This window comes from Bicyclus anynana, chromosome 7, assembly GCF_947172395.1.
Source record: "Bicyclus anynana chromosome 7, ilBicAnyn1.1, whole genome shotgun sequence".
Lineage (NCBI taxonomy): Eukaryota > Metazoa > Arthropoda > Insecta > Lepidoptera > Nymphalidae > Bicyclus > Bicyclus anynana.
Window position 1 is genome coordinate 10,268,260 of NC_069089.1, and position 21,645 is coordinate 10,289,904.

The following is a 21,645-nucleotide window of genomic DNA, read 5'->3' on the forward strand; positions in this document are numbered from 1 at the left end:
TACATTATTTCAGGTCGATGGACTTAATGGTCCGCAATGAAGAGGAGCGTGCGCAAGCATTGAAAGTTGTACGTCGAGTGATTGCGGTGGTTGGTGCTGTTGAACAAGGCCACAGGCGGTTCCGCGCCTCTTACGTCGATCAAGGCATTTATATTTATATTTTTATTGAACATGATTTTTTTTATTTTTTTTTTAAAAATCATGTTCTTTTTTTCAGTTTTTATTTTAAATTTATTTGTATAATATGTTACGCTCAAAGATCGAATAATAGCTCACAACGCGATGTGGTCACAGTAAAACATCCACATGGCGAAATTCGTGTTATGCCTCTAATGAAAACGCGCACGACGTTTTGTGGCAAACACAGAAAAACCACAACGCGTTGTGAGCTATTTTTCCGCTCACTGTGCGTTTTTACTCTTTGAGAAAACCATACAAATGACTGCAAAGGTAATAAGCAATCTCATATAGCAAAAGAATTTTTTGAATATTTAAAAAAGTCTCTATACATGACCAAAGTTCTGCAATTATGTAAATAAATAAATATGTTAGACAGGATAAATAAAAATCCCTGAGGAAGGTAAAGTGGTGATTGAAACTTTACCTTCCTTAGGGATTTTAGTTGATGTATTTGAGCAAAGTAGAGTAAAAATGTTTAAATTATTCTGGGTCTCGTACGATGTTTATTTAATTATTCTAGGTCTCCTACGATGTCTCGCGGCGGTCGCTCGGGCCGGAAGTGCTGGGGACGGTAGCGGCGATAGATTATCTAGACCTGCCATTGCAACTCTAGCAGAGATTTGTAAGTTCCAACATATTTACTTCTATATCAAGTTATATATTGGTTTTAGATAATTAGATACCACCTACCATTTAAAAATTGTTTCAGTTAGCACGGGTACGGTGACAGTCGTCTGTATGACGTTTATAATATGTACTATTATAGTGAAACGAACGGTAGTGTGACTATCTAGCGTTTCATTCATTAATTACCGGACACCCTGTATAATTTAATTTTGTTCCAGGCGTCCTAAATCCGGATCTCTTCATATCGTGCGGAGGTGTGACGGCGGTGACGCGGCAGCTGGCGGAGTGTGCGACACCGCGCATGGCGGAGGCGCTGTGCGGCGTGCTGTTGCACACGCTCAACGACCCTAAGTCGCGCAGCGCGGCACGCATAGACCTCACGTGCCTCAACTCACCCTACTGCGACTTCCACTTCAGACCCGCGGGAACCGACACCAGCCGGTGAGTCTGATGTTACTCAGTTGACAGCGGACGGCTGAAGCCCTGTGCGGTGTGCTGTTACACACGCTCAACGATCCTAAGTCGCGCAGCGCGGCACGCATAGACCTCACGTGCCTCAACTCGCCCTACTGCGACTTCCACTTCAGACCCGCGGGAACCGACACCAGCCGGTGAGTCTGATGTTACTCAGTTGACAGCGGACGGCTGAAGCCCTGTGCGGTGTGCTGTTACACACGCTCAACGATCCTAAGTCGCGCAGCGCGGCACGCATAGACCTCACGTGCCTCAACTCGCCCTACTGCGACTTCCACTTCAGACCCGCGGGAACCGACACCAGCCGGTGAGTCTGATGTTACTCAGTTGACAGCGGACGGCTGAAGCCCTGTGCGGTGTGCTGTTACACACGCTCAACGATCCTAAGTCGCGCAGCGCGGCACGCATAGACCTCACGTGCCTCAACTCGCTCTACTGCGACTTCCACTTCAGACCCGCGGGAACTGACACCAGCCGGTGAGTCTGATGTTACTCAGTTGACAGCGGACGGCTGAAGCCCTGTGCGGTGTGCTGTTACACACGCTCAACGATCCTAAGTCGCGCAGCGCGGCACGCATAGACCTCACGTGCCTCAACTCGCCCTACTGCGACTTCCACTTCAGACCCGCGGGAACCGACACCAGCCGGTGAGTCTGATGTTACTCAGTTGACAGCGGACGGCTGAAGCCCTGTGCGGTGTGCTGTTACACACGCTCAACGATCCTAAGTCGCGCAGCGCGGCACGCATAGACCTCACGTGCCTCAACTCGCCCTACTGCGACTTCCACTTCAGACCCGCGGGAACCGACACCAGCCGGTGAGTCTGATGTTACTCAGTTGACAGCGGACGGCTGAAGCCCTGTGCGGTGTGCTGTTACACACGCTCAACGATCCTAAGTCGCGCAGCGCGGCACGCATAGACCTCACGTGCCTCAACTCGCCCTACTGCGACTTCCACTTCAGACCCGCGGGAACCGACACCAGCCGGTGAGTCTGATGTTACTCAGTTGACAGCGGACGGCTGAAGCCCTGTGCGGTGTGCTGTTACACACGCTCAACGATCCTAAGTCGCGCAGCGCGGCACGCATAGACCTCACGTGCCTCAACTCGCTCTACTGCGACTTCCACTTCAGACCCGCGGGAACTGACACCAGCCGGTGAGTCTGATGTTACTCAGTTGACAGCGGACGGCTGAAGCCCTGTGCGGTGTGCTGTTACACACGCTCAACGATCCTAAGTCGCGCAGCGCGGCACGCATAGACCTCACGTGCCTCAACTCGCCCTACTGCGACTTCCACTTCAGACCCGCGGGAACCGACACCAGCCGGTGAGTCTGATGTTACTCAGTTGACAGCGGACGGCTGAAGCCCTGTGCGGTGTGCTGTTACACACGCTCAACGATCCTAAGTCGCGCAGCGCGGCACGCATAGACCTCACGTGCCTCAACTCGCTCTACTGCGACTTCCACTTCAGACCCGCGGGAACTGACACCAGCCGGTGAGTCTGATGTTACTCAGTTGACAGCGGACGGCTGAAGCCCTGTGCGGTGTGCTGTTACACACGCTCAACGATCCTAAGTCGCGCAGCGCGGCACGCATAGACCTCACGTGCCTCAACTCGCTCTACTGCGACTTCCACTTCAGACCCGCGGGAACTGACACCAGCCGGTGAGTCTGATGTTACTCAGTTGACAGTGGACGGCGGAAACGCTGTGCGGCGTGCTGCTGCACACTCTCAACAACCCCAAGTCTCGCAGCGCGGCACCCATAGACCTCACGTGCCTCAACTCGCTCTATTGCGACTTCCACTACAGACCCGCGGGAACCGACATCAGCTGGTGAGTCTGATGTTACTCAGTTCACAGCGGACGGCGGACGCGCTGTGCGGCGTGCTGCTAAGCACATTAACCGATTAGTCAGGGATCCCTAGAACATTTTGTACACCTGAATACTAACAGGCTAATTTTTCGTGAGTAGCTTCATCTCGAAAAGAAGATCAACTTTTTTATTTATGAAAATTCTTGATTCTGGTAGCTAACTAACTAACAGGAAATGTGAATTTCAGAGCGTCGGAACGAAATAATGTACCACTTTGTAGGACATTGTGTCTGTTAAGTTTTATAAAGGTTAGTAACAACTTTTGTTACTCTACCCTCCTCCAAACTTGTATCAATAACGAGGTTATTAAAAGTAGTTACTAACCAGCTGTTTATTGTACAGTATTCAGGTGTACAAAATGTTTAGGGATCCCTGACTAGATATTTTACACAGTTTACTTGTTCATAGTGACGAGCGTGAGATGCGCTTCACGTGCAGCCGGCTGGCGCTGCTGTGCGTGCTGCGCAGTTGGCCCGGCCTGCTGCACTTCTGCCACCCGTGCAGCACGGGCGGCCTGCAGGCGCTCGTCGCGGCGCTCTACCTGCCGCGGCTAGAGGTCCGAGTGAGTATACCATCAGTAACAGAACCTGTCGTGCTCACGACTACTCTTCACTGTGTACCGTAGGCTCATTAATGGAACCTCAGCGACGTCATATTTTTGGCGACCGTGAGAGATGAATATCTTAGCATTCCATGGATTCACCGTGCGGGTGCCGGGTCCATCGCGTGGTAGAGAGAAAAACTCCGAGCAGAGTCCTGAACTTGTGACTACAGGATGTAGGGTTAAGGAATTCCTTGACGATCGATTAACATTCCCCGTTCTCTGCTCGTGTTGTTCTCCCTCCCTAGCCAAATTTCGCAAAATCCTATTAGAGCAGCTTTGGATACTCGTTCTAATATAGAACTAGTCGCACTTCTAGAGAGGCCAAGGTCTTTAAAACAACTACTCTTCACTGAGTGCTGTAAGCTCGTTAATGGGATCTCAGCGACGTCATCTGGGAGTTTGGGCGAACGCAAAAGCATCGCCTGATGGGGCCCGAAGGCAGAATCAGAATAGATGGGCGGAACGACTCTCTAAGGTCTTCTTTGAGTCTTCTCAGCAGCGACAGCCCGAAGTAAAATTTAAAATGGAGAGAGATCCAATTATGGCGCCTCTCCGGTTTGCTCCTAATAATATGCAGATACCTATACCAAATTATGAGTGTAAAGTAAGAATGGAACGCGAAGATCTTGACCATACTCTGAGGTGACCAATTGAATATCAGGCGCAGTACCGTCTACGGTTGAGAAGGATTATCATTTAGGCGCTCTCTAGGATTTGTTGCCTGGAGCGACTGCTCCGTTCGCCGTATGGACGGGCCGGCCCTGCTTCTCAGCTTACCTCGAGAGGGACCTCGTTTTCGTCGATGGTTTTCGTCGAAGACGCTGTGTAGCTTGTGTTTGGGTTTGTTATGTCATCGTCAGGATCGTTAAGAACGTCTTTTAAGCGTCTAGATCTACAATCGGTGTTGGAATCGGGGGTGTAGTTGCAAGCCTAAACCATTAATTGGTTGGGGGTTGCGGCTTTCTTAAAATACGTTTTCCGAAAAAATACGTATTTTTTAAAATACGTAACCCTTATCTTCAGTCAGTAGCGTGCACACAATGAAAAATGCCCCGAGAACTCATTACGAGACTTTATTGCGATGGGAATCTTCTACTTTGTTCCTATAGTGCATACCCTTTGCACGCTACTCCCTTCAGTATACTTGACAACTAATCGAAAATCTATTTTTTTTTAACCATGGTTTTTAGAAAGCAATTTTGGATTTGCTGTACGAGTTGGTTGGATTACCCCAACCAGACTGGACGGATGAAATTTCTGTTGCAATAGACGCTGTTGATCCCTCCGATTTTCAAGTAAGTATAAACTAACAATGTAATTATAAAAATTATTTTAATACTGCAATGCTTTAGTATTACAAAAAAAAATAATTATTGTTAATGTGTTGTCATACATACATTATGAAATTAAATAAACGAAAATTTGTATGTTTGTATTGCAATGTCTAACAGGGTTAGGTTAGGGTACTCTGTTGAGTATTGGACCTACATCAGAAGATCTCACTTGCAAAGCATATATGCATAGTAGGAGAGTTGACCCCTACTATTCGTTATCAACCCATATTCGGCTCACTGCAGAGCTCGAGTCTCCTCTCAGAGAGAGGGGTTAGGCCAATAGTCCACCACGCTGGCCCAATGGATTGGAAGACTTCACACACGCAGAGAATTAAGAAAATTTTTTGGTATGCATTCATGGAACCCACAACCTTCGGAATCGGAGGCAGAGGTCATATCTACTGGGCTATCACGGCTTTCACCCCCTTCTATACGAAGAATGAATATTTCTCTTTTGATACTTTGAAATTTTGTGTCAGGATTCTTGGCGACTGAACGATGGTTTCGTGGCGGCAGAAGGTGTTGCCATCCTACCCCACCTGAGTGCTACTGGCCCTGATATAATTGAAATTCATCTTGCACTTCTACTTCAGTGTTTCCTAGAGGTATTAATTTTCTTACTCTCTGTTTTTTATACATAAAAATACTTTATTACTTATACGCTTTTATACAAATAAATACTTTCATATCATAAAACGACTTATGAAAAATAAGATATGTAATATACACCGTGCTCGTTTCACCGTCTGTAAGCCGCGCCGACATTTATTAGTCCAATACAAGAAACGCGTTAACAATTTTAAAAATTACCTCAAGCGAATTTGAACACGCTAGCGAAAAAAAATCAATTTATGAAATAATTTAAACATCCTGTTTAATTCTATTTCGTAAGTTTGAAGTCATTGAATTCTGACATAGTTTAGGCTAAAGTGAATGACCTCAAAGGGACCAACGAGCCGCGAATAGGTAGGTGTTTGATAATACAGGTTGCTTTAAAATAATCGGATTTTGAAAGTTTGTTTGGATAACTTAAATGGGGATGATGGCTAGGTTTGAATATATTGATTTTTATGATACATTCGGGTAAATAAGGTCAATCTTAACTAATTTATACATAAAAAGCAAATATTGTCTGGATTAAACCAAAATCCAGGATTTTGGTTTAAGACGAAGGAAACTTCATAGTGTATAATATACCAATTATATTATACATGTGCATGTGTTATTTTATAGCTAGTGTTCTACATTAGCTAATACTCATACTCTAGTTAACTAATTGAGTATGAAACGGTTCACAACATGGCTTTCACAATTCGCGTGCTTATTAATAACTACGAATATTTTAACTTATGATTCTATTAATTAAATTTTTCCAGGCAGGACTTCTCGACGGATTAGCCGAAGTGATAGTGACAAGTGATACATTTATATCAGTCAGAGCAACTGTGCTGTTGGGTCAGCTGTTGCATTTGATACACCTGTTCCTACCTCCGCAAATCTGTAACCTATCTCCAGCACTGCCGTCCCTCATATCACAAGCATCAGCAGGAAAGCCCCAAGCGTTGGCAGCCGTTGCTGCATTGAGACGATTGCACTCAATGTTCGAGTCCAGGCCAGCTAGCAACAGCCTGTTCTTGGACCATATACTTCAGTATTGCAGCGGAGCTTTCAAAGCCAAGATAGAAGATACATCAAAGAGCAGAAAGGAGAAAGACAACAGAGCTAACAAAGCCAAACCGATGTGTTCACTCGACTTATACAAAGACAACAGTATCGAGTTTCTGAATGACTCTGACACGGAGTACGAGCCAAAAAGACATAGCATCGGTTCCAGAGCCGATGTACCAAAACGGAGGAACGTTAGTGCACTAGTTAAGAGTACAAGTGTTGGTTCTCGGACTAGTACAGTGAGTAAAGTGACCAAAACTGCGAAACTACTCAGTTTTTTCGATCGAGGTGACAGTGACAGTTTAATTAAATCATCCCTCGTCATGCAAAATAAGGATGGCAACACGTGGAATTGGGAGATCATTCGTACCATTTTAAAGGTGAAATTAATAATAATTATTCATACCATTTTAAAAGTGATATTAAACACTAAAAACTATAATTTGGATACAGTAAAATCTCCTTATTCATGAATTATGTTCTCTGTGTATAATATGTTTAGGAAGTCTTAAACTGAATATGAAATTATAATTTATACTATGTTCTATTTTTTTAGTCTAGTAGAGCGATAATGAATTATTTAAGACCATTTAAAAAAGTGTCAGCTAGCCTATTGGAAACGTGAATAAGGAGATTCGACTGTGGGTATATTGAAACCATTTAAAATATTTTAGAATTTTATATATTTTTTTGGAAAATTTGCCCTTTTAGGAAACAGACAACTCGACTCTATTGAATTTAAACGATAGCGGCCACAGAGACTGGGCCGGTAGGATAATTAGTTACTTGAAGCCCTCTTCGAACAAGTACTCGCACACGGACCTGTCGACCACGTGCAATGGACACTCGCCTACCCGCGCCGGCTGCCAGCTAATACGACATTTATTACGACACAATGATGTGAGTATATATCATAGTCGCTATAAATTGAGATGACCTCTTTTTTGGGTCAAGCCGTAACCGCCTTAGAGTCACTCGCTACCGGATTAGGAAGGGATTCAGGGTTTAAAAATAAAACACTGAAGTGAAACGTGGAAACCAACTTATATTGTTACATTGAAAACAACCTAAAAATGAAGGACTTTCCATACAAACTTTCAACCCCTATTTCACCCCCTTCTTATTTTATTTTTGCAATAAAAAGTATCCTATAACCTTCTCCGTATTATGGTCTTAAACCGTGCCAAGTTTCATTTAAATTCATTCAGTAGTTTCAGCGTGATGCCCGAATAACAAAAAAACACGGACAGACAGACAGACAAAAAATCGAAAGAAAATATTTCTAGCTTCAGTATCGATTATACACCGTGCTACCGGCCGCGTCTATAATCCGCCGCGACATGTATGTATCCATTACGAGAAACTCTATAGTAATATTAAAAAAAAGCTGAAGCACATTCACACGCTATCGAAAAAAAAAATTAAAATTGATGAAAAAACTTCAGAACATCCTGTTTCATTCTGTTTGGAAAGAAGAGGTTAATGAACTTTAACCTAGTTTCAGAAATTTTGTTGTTTAATACCTACATACCTACTATTTTTGATACACCTAGTCGGCGGCAGTGTCTTTACTAGGGTTGTTAATAAAATATCGATATATCAAAATATCGATTATCACTTAATAGCAATAAGTATTAATTACTAATATTTTTATGGACGATATATCGATAGTTCGATATTAAAACGTAGATATCGATACTAAATATTTTTAACAAGTTTTAATTTTTTATATCCCTCGCAAATTATTTAAACTAAAACATTATCAAACATAATCTACTTTACTTTATTTATACTTTATTACGTTTTTCATATTTTAGTTTATTTAATTGCATTTTATCGAAAATGTCACTGAAATAAGTAAAACGTAATGTATTCAGATAGTATACACTACTTTACCCTCAGACAAAACTTTAAACATGTTTAATCGTATTAATTTACTTGTCAATTTAGTTACATAAAAAATAGTAAAGTTTAATAAATACTTAATTGTTAAAAGTTTTCATTTAGCCGAAAAATTTATTTTGAAATTATCGATATATCGAGAATCCGATATTTTAAAAAATAGCAAGCCCTAGTCTTTTGCGGTTTCCTTTTTGATAACGCCGCTCGCCGCCTAACCCGTAACTATTGCCGGCAATGTCCAAAAATAGGTACAGGTAAGAAATGTATCTTTCGATCGTTTCTTATAACGCAAGGTGATTGGTTGGGTCTTAATAATTCGATCATACGGGTCACGGGTCTTTCGTGTTTTGTGTATCATTACGACTCGACTTAAAGTATGTAGTTACTTGAGTCTTAAACTGAACATCCGTAGGACACGAATCGGAACCCTTTTTTTATTCGTTACAAGTTAGCCATCGACTACAATTTCACCTGACGGTAGTGTAGTAAGTGATTATGCAATCTGAAATGGAAACGGACTAACTTATTAGGGGGAGTATTTGAATCCACGGCTTGGCGGTACGTCTTTGTCGGTAGGGTGGTAACGAGCCACGATCGAAGTCTCCCACCAGCCAGGACCAAAACCCCAATCGGCCCAACCGAGGTTCAAACCCAGGACCTCCGTCTTGTAAATCCACCGCGCACACCACTGCGCCACGAAGGCCGATAAATTCCGAACTGATCGGATTTTAGGTTGCTATTCTGTAAAGTGATGTTGTACGACTGACCAACGAGTATTCGATCCAGATAATTGTTACAAGTCCAATTCAGTGTGGTGAACAAAAATCGTTCGCAGATTATTTGAGGCGCTGACGGCCACGTCACTCGCTCACGCACAAGTACTGATCGGGTATCAGAGATTCGATCAATCACGATCGACACAGGTCTAGTACGGGTTAACACCCGTAAATAAAATAGAATTTGATTTAAAGAAATAGGTTAAAGTGAATGACCTCAAAGCTCAAAGGGACCGACTGGCTGCCGACGTGACTGCGGCGAGGAGGTAGGTAGATGTTTGAAAATACAGGATGTGTTAAAATAATCGATTTTTGAAAGTTTATTACAATTGTAACTCCTTGAATTGTACTTTGTTTTTTTTTTTAATAACACTGATGGATAATAGACATTGGGTACATTATGTGGGATTTTGGTTTAAGACGAATAACGTAGCGCGGTGTATAATGCGCTCCAACAAAAAATTTCAAAATATTTTCAATGTACAAAATGTACAGAATTCGTATATAAGTATAGATTCTAGATGTCGCTAGTAGTACTCTATGCCAAGGTAACGATTGTTGTTACAAATGGTATAAGTAAAATAACAAATTGCGAAATAATGTATAGGATTCGACCACTTTTATTATAATTATAAGTTTAGTACTATACTTATTGGTACTTTATAACAGAAAAAAGCTTAAAAGGTCTATTTGAAATGTTTGATTTGTTAATGACTTAAATGCAGGTCGACTCACAAAGGATGCTGAAGGAGCTATTCACGGACGTGAGTCGTCAGATAGAGGCGATAGAGACGGGCCGCAAGGCGCACGAGTGCCTGTTCAGCCCGCAGCACATGTGCAACACCATGTGCCAGATGTACTTCCTGTTCATCGGCCAGCTGTGCCATTCGCACAGCGGCCTGCGACTGTTCAAACAGTGTAACCTCAATGAAAAGTGAGTATATGCATGAATCACAGAGTATGCTGAAGGAGCTTCTCACCGACATAAGTCAGATAGAGGCGATAGAGACGGGCCGCAAGGCGCACGAGTGCCTGTTCAGCCCGCAGCACATGTGCAACACCATGTGCCAGATGTACTTCCTGTTCATCGGCCAGCTGTGCCATTCGCACAGCGGCCTGCGACTGTTCAAACAGTGTAACCTCAATGAAAAGTGAGTATATGTATTAAACTCGCCAAATATCCAGTTCGCTCTAAACACAAGGAGTTCACAATTAGTTAAAATTTAAAAGGAGATGGTCCATTTCAGGTCCACTCTTGTACCCCGTATCATTAAAATTTAAAAAATATAAGGCTTTTATTAAAATTTATTTAAATGAATAAATCTAACTAAATAAAAAGAAATAAATAAAATAAAAACCCAACTTTTGCGTTATATCAAGATGGCGCCCTTACAGAAACTACGACATGACAATTGACAGCAAACGTCAAATCGATTACTGCATTGAAAACGTCATCTATCCGCCATTATTATCCATATTAGTGTTGCATTTCTTGGGAGTTATTGAATATTATTTCGAAAGAATTCAAGTAAATTCGTAGATTTGTATAATTAAAAGTATAGATTCTCGATAAATTGTCTATCTAACACTGAAAGAATTTTTCAAATCGGACCAGTAGTTCTTGAGATTAGCGCGTTCAATCAAACAAACAAACAAACTCTTTAGCTTTATAATATTAGTATAGATTTATCAAATAAATGTTCAGTTTCAATGCCAATACCCTAATCCTGTTGGGATAAAAAGTTGTCTATGTGCTATATTAGACTACTAGCTAACGCCGCACGTTTTCATCCGCGTGGTTCCCGTTCCCGTAAGAATACGGGGATAATATGTAGCCTATAGCCTTCCTCGATAAATATGCTATTTAGCTCTGGAAGAATTTTGTAAATCAGACCAGTAGTTCTTGAGATTAGCGCGTCCAACCAAACAAACAAACAAACTCTTCAGCTTTATAATGTTAGTATAGATAATCTATGTACTGTTTTTTATCCAAATCTCTTAACACATTGAGGCTATATTTTATGATAACTGTTTTTTGTTCGCAGCCTCCTAGAACTGTCCACTAAAACTCATCATAGTTGTTACGTTAAATTAGTTATATCGAGCTTAGATTACTCCATGGATTCGAGTCCACGGGACATACTTGCCAAAACGTTGACCTGCAATATCCTCGCCTCAAGACTATATGCAACTCAGTTCCTAAACGTACTGTTACGTGCCTCGCGAAAGTCCAAAGACTTGGTAAGAAAAAAGTCCAAACTCAAAAAGAATGTCGTACAAGAGAATACGAAGATACAAAGAGATGAAATGGAAGTGACGGGCGGCGTGGATATGGACACTTGGATTCTACAAATGTTGGTCGGACAAGTCAAGGACGAATCAAAGGCGGTTGTCAAATGCGCTCTGAACATTCTAGAAGAAGCCTACAGTGTTCCGGTTAGTTAAAGCTACTTTCAAAACTATCCTCATTAGAATAATTTAATTGTTAACGTTCATCGTTTTAAAAGGAAAGCTTTTGTGGTTTCGAATCAACTTATTCAACTGATAGTTATTGTTATAAGAGTCTAAGAGAAAAGGAGGCGGTGAGAATGTTAGACTCTTATAACAATTACTATCAGTTTTTAATGATAATAATCATCTCATGATTCTAAGCCACAAAAGCTTTACTTTCAAATTACCTTGTGGGCCATTCAAGTAGGCTGATAATGAATTTTTAGAATGAGTATTAACATAATTCGAAAGCCATTTTATTTAAACTGTCTAAAATGTATTATAAGATTTACTACTTTTAAAATTTCAAAGATTTTTTATTGAAGAAATGCTACTCTTGTTACACAGGCATACTTCGACAAGTTGATGTCAATGCGGGACGCGCTCTGCCAGAACTGCAGGCTAGACAAAGCTGCCGAGCCGTCGTCTCTTGAGCTATCGGCTGTGGGAGACCGCGGGTACCTGCTGTGGCTGGGCCTGGAGGTGGCGGCAGCGGCGCAGAACGTTGACTCCAACGCCATCACCTTTGTGAAGAAACATCTCGACTTTTGGAACAAGTCTTACAACTATAGGTAAGTTGCACTTTTGGAGCTAGAACGATTTACGTGTTCTGTGTTGTATGTAGTGCGTTCATTCTGTGGCTAGACCTGGAGGTGGCGGCCGCCGCAGCTTTGAGAAGAAACATCTCGACTTTTGGAACAAGTCTTACAACTATAGGTTAGCTGCAATTTTGTAGGTAGAAAGATTTACGTGTTCTGTGTTCTATGTTGCGCATCTTACTGTGACTAGGCCTGGAGGCGGCGGCCGTCGCACCTTTGTGATAAAACATAATGGACTTTTGGAACATGTCTTATAGATTAGTTGCACTTTTGGAGCTAGATCAATTTACGTGTTCTGCGTTGTATGTACTATGTAGTATGTTCTTGCTGCGGCTAGGTCTGGAGGTGGGGGCCGCAGCACCTTTGTGAAGAAACATCTGGACTTTTGGAACAAGTCTTACAACTATAGGTTAGCTGCAATTTTGGAGGTAGAAAGATTTACGTGTTCTGTGTTCTATGTTGCGCGTCTTACTGTGACTAGACCTGGAGGCGCCGGGCGTCGCACCTTTGTGATAAAACATAATGGACTTTTGGAACGTGTCTTATAGATTAGTTGCACTTTTGGAGCTAGATCAATTTACGTGTTCTGCGTTGTATGTACTATGTAGTATGTTCTTGCTGCGGCTAGGTCTGGAGGTGGGGGCCGCAGCACCTTTGTGAAGAAACATCTGGACTTTTGGAACAAGTCTTACAACTATAGGTTAGCTGCAATTTTGGAGGTAGAAAGATTTACGCGTTCTGCGTTCTATGTTGCGAGTTCTTGCTGTGGGCCTGTGGGTAGCGGTCGCCCTTTGTCAAGAAACATCTGGACTTTTGAAACAAGTTTTACAACTATAGATAAGTTGAACTTTTGGAGGTAGAGAGATTTACGCGTTTTGCGTTCTATGTTGCGAGTTCTTGCTGTCGCTAGGCCTAATGGATGAAAAGTAGCATATGTGTTAATCCAGAGTAAAATCTATTTCCATTCCAAATTTCAGCCAAATCGCTTAAATAGCCGCAGCGTAAAAGAGGAACAAACATACTTACACACTTACACACAAACTTTCGCCTTTATAATATTAGTGATAAGTGTGATGTGATTGTGTCCAATAAAGAGTATTTTCATTTCGTAGGCTAGCTAGAAGTTTTATAATATTTGATTCATAGATACGTGCGGCTGGTGGAGGCGGTGGTGCACGAGGCGCTGACGCTGTCGGAAGAGTCCCGGCGACCGCGCAACGCCCGTCGCCTGGCGCGCCCGCCGCCGCACCTGTTCGCCGCGCTCGCAGCCCGACGTGCATCGCCGACGGCCGCGCCGCCGCCCTTCACCAAGGGCTTGCTCGCTGCGGCACTGCCGGCGCACTACAAGGTAAGCCCTATCTGCGACAGATGCGTGCGACTGTTGGAGCCGTCCCGGCGCCTGGCGCGTCAGCTGCCGCACCTGTTCGCCGCCGTCGGCCGTGGCGCAGCCCGCAACCCAAGGGGCTGTTATAGGGTGTATGCGCCTACCCGCGACAGGTGCGTGCGGTTTTCGGAGGAGTCATGGCGTTCAAATAGGGCAAAATACATCAGCTGATAGTGAAAATATTGAGCCTTTATTGGGATTTTATTTTATATCTGTCGGATCTTCACGAGGGCTCCAGAAACAATAAGACTTGCTGCATGAAAACAGATATCTCCATTTTGGTGCAGCAAGAAAAGTAAACTAAGACACCAGACATCACTCCGTAAACTCTGTCGGCTCTTCACGAGGGCTCCAAAAACAATAAGACTTGCTGCACGAAAACAGATATCTCCATTTTGGTGCAGCAAGAAAAGTAAACTAAGACACCAGACATCACTCCGTAAACTCTGTCGGCTCTTCACGAGGGCTCCAGAAACAATAAGACTTGCTGCACGAAAACAGATATCTCCATTTTGGTGCAGCAAGAAAAGTAAACTAAGACACCAGACATCACTCCGTAAACTCTGTCGGCACTTCACGAGGGCTCCAGAAACAATAAGACTTGCTGCACGAAAACAGATATCTCCATTTTGGTGCAGCAAGAAAAGTAAACTAAGACATCAGACATCACTCCGTAAACTCTGTCGGCTCTTCACGAGGGCTCCAGAAACAATAAGACTTGCTGCACGAAAACAGATATCTCCATTTTGGTGCAGCAAGAAAAGTAAACTAAGACACCAGACATCACTCCGTAAACTCTGTCGGCTCTTCACGAGGGCTCCAGAAACAATAAGACCTGCTTCTCGAAAACAGATATCTCCATTTTGGTGCAGCAAGAAAAATAAACTAAGACACCAGACATCACTCCGTAAACTCTGTCGGCTCTTCACGAGGGCTCCAGAAACAATAAGTCTTGCTGCACGAAAACTGAAATCTCCATTTTCGTGAAGCAAGAAAATTGAGCTGAGATTCTTACAAAACATTTAATGTTCTCACCTAATGATAAAAAATTGCTGAAAAAGCCTTTTCTAGTAATAATTTCTGTTCTTTTTAAATACTATTGTTTTTTATAGATTCTACAGAAAAAGAAATGTATCACGGAGCAAGAGATAGCAGACCTGAAGGCATCATTGTGGGCGATGGGCAACACGGGAGTCACTCCGCAAGGATTGCAGCAATTGATCAATCTGAGCAATGGTTTTCTGGAAGACTCGGTGCCCGTCCACATAGTGCGGTTGGCGAGATACAGCCCAGTGTACTCTGTACGAGCAACCGCTTTCTACGTTCTGGGTCTGATTGGAAGTACTTATGACGGTGCTAATTTACTTGCTGATTTAGGTAATTATTTTTTGTCATTAAGAATGATAGCTATGTCTTTTAAACATGGCCAAGTTCGTCATTCCCCCTCTGGGAATCCAACACTGATGTAATTTCGCAAGGCTTGCAACAATCGAGCAATGGTTTTCTGGAAAGATTCCGTGCCCGTCCTCATAGTGCAGTTAGCCCAGTGTACTCTGTACGAGCGACCGTATTCTACGTTCTTGGCCTGATTGGAAGTATTTACTTGCGGATTTGGGTAATTATTTTTCATATCTTTGGAATATGGCCAAGTTTTCCTTTTCCCTTCTGGGAGTTGTAAACGGGAGTAACTCCACAAGTGTTGTAGTAATTGATCATCCTGTACAATGGTTTTGTAGAAGACTCCGTGTCCGGTAATCCGCAAACAACTACTAGTTTTTAGTGTAGGATTCGTTTTTAGGATTTTTTTCTACAAGTTAGCCCTTGACTACAATCTCCTGATGGTAAGTGATGATGCAATCTAAGATAGAAGCAGACGAAGTAGTTAGGCATATGATGAAAATCCACAGCCATTTCGGTTTCTACACGACATCGTACCGAAACGCTTGGCGGTACATTTTTCCGGTAGGTAACTAGCCAGGGCCGAACCCCCCTACCACCCAGACCTGGACCAATTAAAAAAAGATCCTCAGCTGGTGCGCCACGCAGGCCGTCATATATTCGTGATGAGAGTAAGACATATTGTCAACATATAGCGGCGGATTCAAAAACATCGCATTTTCTTTCGTTGCGATGGGCGAAGGAGACTGGTATCATACTGACGCTTCCTAGCCCTACGTGTCCTGTAGTGGGCATTAAAAATAGGCTATAAACGACACGTTTGTGTTACAGGTTGGTTATGCGTGCGCCACACTAGACACGACCAGTTCCCAGTGATACCCGACGACACACTACCCCACATACTGGACCCCGACACATCACACAGTTGCATCACATCCCCCGACAAACGATACGCACTCGACATCGACCTGAGCGAGCAATCCGACCACACAGACCAGAGTACAGCAGAGAGCTTGCACTCAGAGAACGTGAGACTCAACAGAACGATCGGCTCAATATCGGTCGACAACTCAGAAAGAGACGTGGTCGATCACAAAATCGGTTTCGTCGATAGGCGGGATGATAAGAGGAAATCCCACACGCTGCCTACACAAGGATCGAGTTCCCACGAACGTTCGTTGACGGAATCAAGAACTGTCGATATATTGAGTTACGAGCGCGCGCCTCATCGAGTGCACATCGAGAATCGTTTGGGGAGGATGAACTCGTTGGATCACGCTCGCGAGGCGCGCGTGAGGAACACCAGCGAGTCCAGCACTAGTGGTGTGAGCAGTTGCGATTCTTTCCTTGGGAAATATGCTATACCGTAAGTAATATATATAGTACGAGATCCGGCATAACAAATATATACCCTCATCTGTTATTTAATTGGGAGATTGCACATGGGTTGTTTAGTTAAATTGCGAACGGCTGATGATGTTTTTTTTAAATAATTAATCTCCTTCCCTCATTGGTTAATTAAAAAAAATCATACACTAGTTAATAGAATATACCCAAAAGAACTGGGAACATTGCAACTGTGGGGTTGCCAGACATAAACAGTTATAGTGTTTTTCAGATTGCATGGGTACGGTGACAGTTTGTTTGTTGTGTCGTATTCGTTTCTATTATACAAAATAACGTAAAATTAAAAAATGAACTGTGTTCCAATCAACCAAAATTGGCCGAAGTTTACGATCACAGAAAATTTACTTTACTATATACTAGCGGACGCCTGCGACTTCGTCCGCGTGAAACTTAGTTTTTCACAAATCCCTCGGGAATCATGGATTTTTCCGAGATGAAAAGTTTAGCCTATATGTTAATCCAGAGTATTAACATATAGGCTATACTCACAATCTATTTCTATTCCAAATTTCAGCCAAATCGGTTTAAAATTGACAAAGTTTCATACAAACTTTTATCGCCTATTTTATCCCCTTGGGGGTAGAATTGATCAAAATCGTTTTTTTAGCGGATGTCTGCGTCGTACTATCTACCTGCATGCCAAATTTCAGCCCGAGCCGTCCAGCGGTTTAGGCTGTGCGTTGATAGATCACTTTGTCAGTCAGTCAGTCACCTTTGAGTTATATATATTTAGAATCTAAATTTTAGATTGTTTTAATAAAATGAATACTTACAGCGATAGAGTGCTAAAATTGAGTCCGATACCGAGTTCGTCGAGTCTCTACGGCATGAAGAGCAACAGCAGTTCCCATCGGCCGCGAATACCGGAACCGCAGCGACGCACGTCTACCTCTAGTAAGTTTTTAGGGTTCCGTACTCTTCAAGGAACTCTTATAATTTCGCAATGTCTGTCTGTCCGTCCGTCTGTCCGTCGGGTCCGCCGCTTAGAGCAGAGACTATTACTGCTGGAGTGCAGTAATTTAGCATGAATATGTTACATTAAAAATGTAAACAAAGTAAGTCGTAAAATGAAATCTTGAAAATATATTTTTTTAGGGTAGCATTTAAGAAAAAATTTTGTTGATGCAAAGTGAGGATGAATTTTTTATCGTCTACCCCATGGTGTGGGGTATCGTTATCGGTATTTCTGTGCATTACAAAAGGGATTAGAATGCGAATTTAAATTAGATTAATGTACGGAACCCTACACTGCGCGTGGCCTGACACGCACTTGGCCTGTTTTTTAAACATCATTCATTCTAAAAATCTTCTTTAATATAAAAAATATTTTCTTCGTTTCATTTTTATTTCGATTTCATTAAGTATGTTTATTATTGTATTTAGTATTCTCTAAGTTTTTAATAGTCTATGTGTGATGTGGTTGTTATTATCATATATAACATATAGAATTGGTTATATTGATATAGAATAAAAACATGCAAGGATTTAACTTCATAATGTTTTTTCAGGTTATACAAATACAACACCAGATATAGGCAGTTCGCCTCCAACACAGAAGGATATGAGTGGATATGCCACGATACAGTCTCTAAACAAACACAGAAGGTATTACTTTTTAGACATAATATTATGTATTTACGAGTTTAATAGTCATATTTTAATTCCTTCGGTTTGTAAACTGATTACTATTAAAAATCAGTGCATTCATAGAATTTAATTTCAAGATTTATGACAATAGGGATGATGACAGTTTTTTAAATTGTATATAAATTAAGAGTATACTAATAGCAAAGCAATTTTGTAAAAGTAACAGGGTATCTGCGATCATTACTTTCGGAGCTACAGGGATTTAAAGGGTCAGATTTGCGGCGCTGCCGCAGATCATTGAAAAACGCTCCATACAAAATGGCACGATTTAGTGACGTCGTTGGCTCGCTGATCGTTAGGTTTGTATGGGCGTTCAAACAAAATTACTAATATCTTTGATGTTTGTGCGTTTATGTTTAAAGTTTATTTATTGAAAAATGTCACATTTAGTGTAAGGAAGCTAAAACTGTATGAATGTTCATCTAATTACGATAAAAAAACATTAATAGATTTTGAAATTTTATAATCTTATTTATTTTGCAAATATCCAGACAATCTTTGCTTTTTATGTATAAATTAGTTAACATTGACCTTATTTACCCGAATGTATCATAATTATCAACATATTCAAACCTAGTCATCATCCCCATTGACAATGTTCGGTTAGACAAGCAACGTCATTGCAAATCGAATATGACGCACTCCCAATGGTGATGGAAAATTTATGCTTTTATGCATACATTTATATATGTATATATGTTTGTTTTACAGGCCTCACTATGTATCGGAGAGTGGGGCAAGTGACATCGACGTCCTAACATGGTTGCCCTACGACTCCAACCAAAGACCGAAACCTTTCTCCTCTCTACGAGACCGAGCGAAATCAACACGAGAACGAATGGCTAAACTTAGGTACATTTTTTTTTTAATAACTTTATTGCAACAAACATATATATAAACATACAAGATCTTAGAACTAAGGAAATGCAGTGCAAGAGGCGACCTTATCACTAATAATGATCTCTTCCAAGCTACCTAACTTGAAGGAGCATATAAACAAGTGAGACGGGGTATATAGATTCTACTACTTGCAAGAGTTGAATATGGATTTTTCCGTCATTTATAAAAAGGATACAATGTATCTACCCATTAAAAAAACAGCTTAGGTTCATCATCATCATCAGCCGATGGACGTCCACTGCAGGACATAGGCCTTTTGTAGGGACTTCCCTGCGACTCGCTTGATGTCGTCAGTTCACATGGTGGGGGGTCGACCAACACTGCGCTTTTTAGTGCGGGGTCGCCATTCCAGCACCTTGGGACCCCAACGTCCATCGGCTTGTCAAACTAAGTGCTCCGCCCATTGCCACTTCAGTTTCGCGACACGTTGAGCTATGTCGGTGAATTTGGTTCTTCTGCGGATCTCCTCATTTCTGATTCGATCACATAGAGATTACTCCTAATATAGCTCGTTTCATCGCCTGCTGTGTGACTCTGAGCTTTCTAATGAGGCTCATAGCGACCAAGTCTTGGAGCCATAGGTATTAGGTTGTTATTTGTTTGTTGCAGCCTTTTAGAATACGACTGGAAACCTCTGACGCAAGGCGAAAGTTCCCAAAGAGTGTTTGCGCCGAGCAGTGCGCCGACGCAGGTCGCCCCGTCCGGACCGCGCTCGCCTTACTACATAGGGATATGCTTGCCTCGTAATCTTATGGAACTGTTTCCTACGTAAGTATCATCATCATCATCATCATCATCAGCCTTGTCGGCTTTGTTTGTTGCACTCGGAATAATGTATCTTTTAAATCAGAGTTCCCCAAACTTTTTAGTGTCGTAGACCCCTTGCCATGTTTTTCCGTGTTGGGTAGACCCCCTATTTATCTGATATTGATTTCCTGTAAATTTTTAACTGTAATAAAGTTTAGTGTTAAAAACTTAAAATAAGAACACATGTTAATTTATACATTTATTAATTGAATTTAATTTAAAACTACTCAAAATCAAATTTTGTATCAGTTATGTAAAATATACGTAACATTAAATAAACTATAAATAAAATAACATAAGCAATAGTCAATATTATTAGTGAGAAGGATGAACCTGATGCTTTAAATTTTAATAGTAAAGATATAAGATAGTATGATGTAAGGTATACTCTTACATTGTAAGTAAATAGATACTATCAGTGTATGTGTTAAGATCCACTATCGTGGACCCCCATTTTCATTTCATGGACCCCTACCCCTAGGGGTCGATATAGACCACTTTGGGAATCACTGTTTTAAATGATGAAAGACTCAAGTTGACTCAATGCTCTCTATTCAATATTGAATTGTTTGTTATTTTACTTAGGGAGGACGAACCCAAAGAAAGTGTTGTGGAGGGTGACAAGGGGATCGCCAGAGTGACGTCTCTCTTGGCCGAATCCACTACGCCAGATCACATAGCATTTACTAAAAGTGAGTAAAATATCATTACAAATTAGTAGAATACAACTTTTTTTTCTTTTTTTCGTATAATTGACAGACGAAGTGATAATCTATCTGGTAGTAAGTGGAAAACCATCACCAATTAACACTTCGCAAGGCAGGCAAGGAACACATTCTATTTCCTTTCCAAATTTCATCTAAATCCATTCAGTAGTTTTGTGTGTAAATATCCATACAAACTTTCTTGATTATAATATAAGTGGAATACTTTGAGGCGATTCTTCGTCAATCACTGTATTACGGGCTATAAACCTGCAGCTTTAACTGTCCAGTTAAAATGTCCATGTGTAGGCAAAACTCAGAACTACACAGAATTTTCTAATAAAGTTTCGATTAATAAAAACTGTATTGGTAAAAGTGAGGGTCTGCAGTCTGTGTTTAAGATAAACTAAATGAAAAATATATAGGGTTTTTTTTCTGTAACATAGTATTTGGTTTTAGACACTGATGTGCCTGCATCTACAATAGGTAGCATACGTACCGCGACACCGGGCGCGTCAGGGGTCGCAAACGTTTCCGAATCATCTCGAATAGAGGCCTTAACGAGCAAATTAAGCGCAAACGCGCAGAGCAAAAGTGACAGCGAACCCAAAACGGACCGGAGTGAAGTGGACAATATCAAAGTCGAAAGTGACATAGACAAGGCAGCTTTAACGGAGTCTGTGGTGAAGGTCGATGTGACCAGAGATGATAGCTCTATGGTCAGCAATGTGTTGAGCTCGCGTATGTCGGGAGGCAAGGCGGTGTGGAGACATGCTGCGGCGGATTGTTTGGCGTGCGTGCGGACTAGGCCGCCGTCCTCGCACGAGTTACGTGAAGCTTTCTTTGCTGGTATGTATTATTATTACT

The 21,645-nt window shown here is 41.9% G+C and overlaps 1 protein-coding gene across 1 annotated transcript in view; it reads left to right on the forward strand.

Annotated features, from left to right (window-relative positions):
* The window catches only part of LOC112048051 (rapamycin-insensitive companion of mTOR), a 36,140-nt gene that overhangs the window by 3,006 nt on the left and 11,489 nt on the right, over nt 1-21,645 (forward strand). The window contains exons 4-23 of the mRNA XM_052882437.1: nt 14-144; nt 701-802; nt 1,026-1,248; nt 3,567-3,720; nt 4,953-5,057; nt 5,576-5,701; nt 6,473-7,144; nt 7,476-7,664; nt 10,168-10,376; nt 11,488-11,878; nt 12,281-12,504; nt 13,678-13,879; nt 15,028-15,292; nt 16,145-16,679; nt 17,496-17,614; nt 18,229-18,325; nt 19,079-19,219; nt 19,877-20,035; nt 20,660-20,766; nt 21,238-21,627. Coding sequence (XP_052738397.1) covers nt 14-144; nt 701-802; nt 1,026-1,248; nt 3,567-3,720; nt 4,953-5,057; nt 5,576-5,701; nt 6,473-7,144; nt 7,476-7,664; nt 10,168-10,376; nt 11,488-11,878; nt 12,281-12,504; nt 13,678-13,879; nt 15,028-15,292; nt 16,145-16,679; nt 17,496-17,614; nt 18,229-18,325; nt 19,079-19,219; nt 19,877-20,035; nt 20,660-20,766; nt 21,238-21,627 — 4,541 coding nt within the window. The remainder of the gene's footprint in view (nt 1-13; nt 145-700; nt 803-1,025; nt 1,249-3,566; nt 3,721-4,952; nt 5,058-5,575; nt 5,702-6,472; nt 7,145-7,475; nt 7,665-10,167; nt 10,377-11,487; nt 11,879-12,280; nt 12,505-13,677; nt 13,880-15,027; nt 15,293-16,144; nt 16,680-17,495; nt 17,615-18,228; nt 18,326-19,078; nt 19,220-19,876; nt 20,036-20,659; nt 20,767-21,237; nt 21,628-21,645) is intronic.